Source organism: Crocodylus porosus, unplaced genomic scaffold (genome assembly GCF_001723895.1).
Source record: "Crocodylus porosus isolate Cpor-Errol unplaced genomic scaffold, CroPor_comp1, whole genome shotgun sequence".
NCBI lineage: Eukaryota > Metazoa > Chordata > Crocodylia > Crocodylidae > Crocodylus > Crocodylus porosus.
Genome location: NW_017728907.1, coordinates 44,459,082 through 44,465,481, shown reverse-complemented (window position 1 = coordinate 44,465,481; position 6,400 = coordinate 44,459,082). Strand labels below are relative to the sequence as shown.

Genomic DNA, 6,400 nt, shown 5'->3' with positions numbered 1-6,400 from the left:
GGAGACGCTGTTTCCCCTAGCGCCCCCTGGCATGACAAGGAACAATGGACACAAGTTATTAGAGAGTAGATTTAGATTAGACATCTGCAAGAACTACTTCACAGTTAGGGTGGCTAGGAGCTGGAACCAACTTCCTGGGGAAGTGGTGCTGGCTCCTACCCTGGGGATCTTTAAGAAGAGGCTTGATGCCTACCAGGGTGGCTCTTGAGGCAGGGGAAGGGACTCACAGGGTAGACCCAGTGTGTGACTTGTGGGGGCACACATGAAGAACATATAGCTTGCCCATCTGCCCTGACTGACCCCAAGCAGGCTCAGAGCTGCCACCAGTGCTTCTGCCTGGCCAGGCTGGGCTGGGGCCACTGCCATTGTCTGCACTGGAGCTGGAGTCAAAGCCGTCCAGAAGGTAGGGAAGGGGGAAGGTGGGGGGGAGATGGGGTCTAGGCAGAGTGGGGAGCAGGTGGTAGGGAGACAGGCATAGGAACAACACGGAAAGGGACTAGCTAGCAGACAGTGGTGAGGGGGGCAGGCACTCCGGGGGGCAAGTGACAGGGGCAATATAGAGCAGGGGGGCAGGCACATGGAGGCAAAGGATGGAAGTCTGGTCTCTGACCCCTGCTCTTACTTTCCCCACCACAGTATTAGAGGGGGTGAATATAAAACAAATAGAATATTTCCTATGTATAAAAATCTAATTATTGGGGGTTGTCTTAAATTTGAAGTCAGCTTGGATTCAGGTAATTACGGTAACTGTTTTTCAGGGACTCAAGCAGGATGGAATAAGATGTGGTTCCCCCCGCCCTTGCTTATTCCTCCATCACTGGTTATAGTGCATAGGCAATGGTAATCAGGTGGAACTCACCTTCACTATCTCAGCTGAGGACAGGGTAAATGTGTAAAGCTGATTTTTACTTGTGCTAACAAGCAGTATTTCTTCTGAGGGACTGAAACACATGCATTTAATATCCTGCTTGTCTGACTGATTTGGGTCACTGCTCTGCTGATCTTGAGGAATCTAGAGGGCAAACCAACCCAATTAGATGTTTCCAAATCCAACAGGCATGATAATATACACACAGTTCCTGCATTATACTGCTTTGGCAGAGATATGCTTAGCTACTAACAGCAGTGCTTGGACAGTAGGCAAAGACAGCAATATGAAAAAATGACCTTTATTTGGCTCTAATTACAAGCAAACACTTTCAATACAGCTTACAGAGAGCCCCCCAAACTCAACCAGCATCTCTCAAATAAAAAGTTACATAACTCCTATTCTCACCAAGGCACCAGGCATTGTAGCAGACCCAAATGTAAGATGCACCTGCTCATCAGCACACACCATATCATCACTGAACCAGATAACATGCAAGGTTTCTTCACCTGCTCCTCTACAAATGTCATATATGCCATCACCTGCTCCCAGTGCCCCTGCTGACTAAATTGGATATGCTGGATGATCCCTACATTAAAGAATAAGACGAAGTGGATCTGACCTCAAGTCTAAAAACACACAAAAGCCTACAGCAGGACACTTTACCTTCCTGGATATTTCATTGTGTACCTTAGAGTAGCTGTTCCAAAACAATGGAACTTTAAAAGTCAACTTGAATGTGAAATTGTGGAACCCAGTTTTGGACGCCGTACTTCAAGAAGGATGTTGATAGACTTGAGAGGGTCCAGAGGAGGGCCACTCATATGGTTAGGGGCTTACAGAGCAAGCCCTATGAGGAGAGACTGAGGGACCTGGACCTCTTCATCCTCCGCAAGAGAAGGCTGAGAGATGATCTTGTGGCTGCCTACAAATTTATAAGGGGGACACAGCAAGGATATGCTCTGTTCACCAGGGTGCCTCCTGGGGTAACAAGGAACAATGGTCACAAACTGACAGAGAGCAGACTTAGGCTAGATATCAGGAAAAACTTCTTCACAGTAAAGGTGGCCAAAATTTGGAATGGGCTTCCAAGGGAGGTGGTGCTCTCCCCTACCTTGAGGGTCTTTAAGAGAAGGCTGGATAGGTATCTGGCTGGGGTCATCTGACCCCAGCACTCTTTCCTGCCTAGGCAGGGGGTCAGACTCAATGATCTGTTGAGGTCCCTGCCAACCCTAGCATCTATGAAAGAAATCATCCACAGACTGGATTGTGTTAAGCATGGTCTAAACAAGGACTATGGATTCCTATCCTGTTATCTGGATTAGCCTTTTTGTCCCATCCCTATGGGATTATTACTTGCCTGCCTCTCAACACTGCCTCCACTTTCCCCCCTCCCCACTTTTCCCCTCTTCCCTATCTTTTGTATTCAAGCAGATGACAGGGTGGATTTGTACTTGTATAGACTAACTAGATGGGGTCTAGCAAGTGTACACAAATGTAATTATAATTTAAGAACTCTGGTGGAAAAAGCCAACAACAAAACAAAGATGTTCACTAGCTATTGAAAGGAAGAAATTGAAGTTTCTATTATCCTCAACTGTAGGAATCCATGCTATTCCATCCATAGAATCACACAAAGTTAGGGTTGGAAGGGACCTTGGGAGGTCACATCTAATCCAACCCCCTGCTCAAAGCAGGACCAACCCCAACTACATCATCTCAGAGAAGGCTTCGTCTAGCCTGGTTTTAAAAACCTCCAAGGATGGAGCTTCCACCATCTCTCTGGGTAGCCTGTTCCAGTGCTTTACCACCCTTCCAGAGAGAAAATTCTTCCTAATATCTAACCTAAACCTCCCTTGCTGTAACTTGATACTACTGCTCCTTGTTATATCATCTGCCACCACTGAAAACAATCCAGCTCTATCCTCTTTCAAATCCCCCTTCAGGTAGTTGAAGGCTCCTATTAAATCCCCCCTCAGTCTTCTCTTTAAATTAAATAAGCCCAGTTCCCTCAATCTTTCTTCATAAGTCATGTCACTCAACCCCCTCACCATTTTTGTTGCCCTACACTGGACTCTCTCCAATTTGTCCACATCCTTTTTGCAGTGGGGTGCCCAAAACTGAGCACAGTACCCCAGATGTGGCCTCACCAGTGCTGAATAGAAGGCAATAATCACTTCCCTTGCCCTGCTGGCAACATACCGACCAATGCAACCCAGTTTACCGTTAGCCTTCTTGGCAACAAGGGCACACCGCTGGGTGATGTTCAGTTTATCGTCCACTGTACCCCCCCAGGCCCTTCCCTGCAGAGCTGCTGCCCAGGCAGTCAGTCCCCAGTCTGTACCAGTGCCTGGGACTGTTCTGTCCTAAGTGCAGGACTTTGCACTTGTCCTTGTTGAACCCCATGAGATTTCTTTTGGCCCAATCCTCCAATTTGTCTAGGTCACTCTGAAACCTAGCCTTACCCTCCAGCGTATCTACCACTCCTCCCAGCTTGGTGTCATCTGCAGACTTGCTGAGGGTGCACTCTATTCCATCTTCCAGGATGTTGATGAAGACATGGAACAAAACCGGCCCTAGGACCGACCCCTGGGGCACTCCACTTGATACAGCTGCCAACTAGACATTGAGCCAAGACAGAATTCTTAAAAGGTGTCTGAATTTCAGCAGTGCTTTAGGTGCCAGTTGCACAAAGGGAAACATACAGAAGTTACCTTGAAAGAGAATGACCATCACTGACACTGTATACCACTTTGGACTAGTCACTTCCCCCTGTGTAAATGCTGGCCAGGCTCTCAACAGAACTATGATTAGGTGACATTTGTAGAGTGCCTGGAATACCTGCTGAGTTTTTATGTGGAATACATGTGAAACAAAGGAGCTTACAGATGGAACAGCTGTGGCCTGTTAAAGAACTGTAATCTCCCAATCACTTGGAAAAGACCCTACTAGTACAATCACAGTTTCTTACTCACCCGTATTTCTCGGATCTCCCTATAACCTTCTTTATCCTCAGTCTTCTCAAACAGCAGAACAACTCCTGACCCAGCTGAGCATGCAAAGCCTTTGGAATAAGCTGCAATGGCAGAGATGTGAGGCAGCGAAACCTGCTGTGGGGCATCACCTTCAAGGACCAATTCATTGGCGAGATCTGGGGAACCGCCAGTAACAAACTCAAGGAGACTAGGAAAAAAAAAAGAAAGAAAGAAAATCATAGTTCAGCAGCAACCAGGGAAGCACATAATTACTAGCAGGGCAATGAAGGCAAGTACTGACACTAAATGTTTTTCCAGTTAACATCTATATAGATCACTTCCTGCTGCAAAAGATCTTTGGACCCTGTCAGTAATTATCACAAAAACATACCTCTCAGAGTCTTTGGGCAGCTCATCCTTTTCAATTTCACTGGGAGATTTTTTACACTCGATATTTGTCTCCCAGCGCAGATCTCCAGATTCAAAAAGAAAGAGTTTGCCCATATCACTGCCAACTATAACCCTTTCCTCAGAGAGCCAGGCATGAGACAAGTAGTTTTGTGGCTCTCCCCTTTGAAAGTTAGTCTGTTTCAAGGTTCCTTCGATATATCTGAAAAGTTTAAAAATGCCATTCCCAGTGATACAAATCTGAGTGTTATCTTGGGGATTGAAGCTCACCTGGAAAGCAGGAGGGAGAGGAATTACTTTTCAGTAACTATGCTTCTACGGCATACTTTACAAACAATCAAAAATGCATGATCTCTATCCTAAAACCATTATAATCTTATGAAAATCAAGAATGACAAAAAAAGTCAGAGACTTTAGGACAATTCTAACATTATAAAAGCCTAAGTCTGTCTGTCCGTCTGTCCATAATGCTTTATTCGTGCTCTGACTGGCTGACAGAAACAGCCAATCAGGGTGCTCCAAGCATGGGGGAGCACTGCCATGATTCTGAAGATGCACCAAGGATCAGACAGAGGGTGGGGAAGCCGATGCACGCCCAGCTCCCTGCATGAGACAGAACAGCAGCAGCATGGGGCATTAGGTGGTGGCACTCCATCCCAGCTCATCCACTGTGGGCAGCCCCGCACCCCTGCTTCCCCTTCAGGACCAACCCCACTGCCCCCACCGCTTTGAGTCTGACCCCGCTCCCCCCCACCCATCCCACTGCATCAGGTCTGACCCCGCTCCACACACCCTCTGTTTTGGGTCCAACCCAACCCCATCCCCCGCTCCTGCCACTTCAGATCTGACCCCGCTCCTCCCCCACCCAGTTGGATCCCGCAGCACTCCATCCCATCATTCTTGGCAGGCAATTAGCTAGTAATAACACCTAAGCCATTGCATGTGCAAGTTTTATACAGTCCATATTGCTGCTTTAATTAGTTATCCTTATAAACTTCTATATATAATTTCATACATTAATATATTACAGTTTAGCAAAAAGGCAGGGAGGTAGTCCACACTGGAAGGTTATCTAAAAGGAAGAGGGATGCTGCACGAGATATAGGTATCTTTCCTCAGGGAGAAGAATAGAGTAGCAAGGCTAAGAAACATATGTATTATTTGGCATACGCTAATCAACAAATCTGTGGAATAAAGTTTTTTCTTGGAAACTTCAAAAAGCAAACTTATTAGTTTCTGCTGAGGCCAGACAGAATTTCTGTCTCTCAAAATTCTACTCTCATTATAGCTTTTAACTTGTACAGTTATGTTTACTACAGGTAAAAAGAGGGAGATGATCTTCATCCCAACCACAATGGACAGACCCCACTCCCCATATTACAGTAATCTTTTCAATTGCCTTCTCCTCTTTAGCAGTCTGGTTTATTAACAAATTTCAGAATTTTAATCTGTCAGCCAGCCTTTGTATCTGGCTCATATCCCTTGGCCCAGGGTTTGTAGTCGTTGCTAAAGCTTTTCTCTAAGGGGATTCATGCTTGCTCTGAGGTCTTCTAAAACTATATTTTAGAACCACTATCAACCACCACCCTCCCAACAGACTCCTTAGGTGAGCTCAAGTTGCCTTTATACTCCCCAATGTGCCTGTTTTTCTTAACTCTAACATTCTTTGCATCTGAGAGGTTAATTCAAACTGGCATTTGTGAGATACAGACAGCCCCCTCAAAGGGCCACCTCCGTCTGTGACAGAAAAAAGAATCCCAATCAACTCTTGAAGACAAGGGTTCCCACTTTCTCCGACACTTACTCAATCTTGCTAAAGGAGGCTTAGGACAAGCCATGTATAGTTCCATATTTGCAACCGATTGTTATTGTGTCTTTGTAAATACAATGATAGGTAAGGGATGAAAGGGATCTGAGGAAGTCATTGGGTCCAACACTGCTCAAGGGAGGATCATCCCTATCTAAGCCATCCCAGACAAATGTCTAACTTGCACTTAAAAACTTTCCAGTGATGAAATTTCCACAACTTCACTGTGTAATCTCTTCCAAGGCTTTATCAGCTGCATAATTATTTCTAATAATCAACTTAAATTTCCCTTGTTGCAATTTAAACCATTTATTTCTCACTAGCAAACTGCCCGTAAGAACA

General features: G+C 45.6%; 1 protein-coding gene across 3 annotated transcripts in view; it reads right to left on the bottom strand.

Moving 5' to 3' along the window:
* The window catches only part of CFAP57 (cilia and flagella associated protein 57), a 91,592-nt gene that overhangs the window by 82,279 nt on the left and 2,913 nt on the right, over nt 1-6,400 (bottom strand). For 2 of the 3 annotated variants that reach the window (XM_019531252.1, XM_019531254.1), the window contains exons 3-5: nt 4,235-4,521; nt 3,844-4,051; nt 860-1,012 (exon numbers count right to left, since the gene is read on the bottom strand). In XM_019531252.1, coding sequence (XP_019386797.1) covers nt 860-1,012; nt 3,844-4,051; nt 4,235-4,521 — 648 coding nt within the window. The remainder of the gene's footprint in view (nt 1-859; nt 1,013-3,843; nt 4,052-4,234; nt 4,522-6,400) is intronic. The other variant, XM_019531253.1, reaches the window with a different exon arrangement.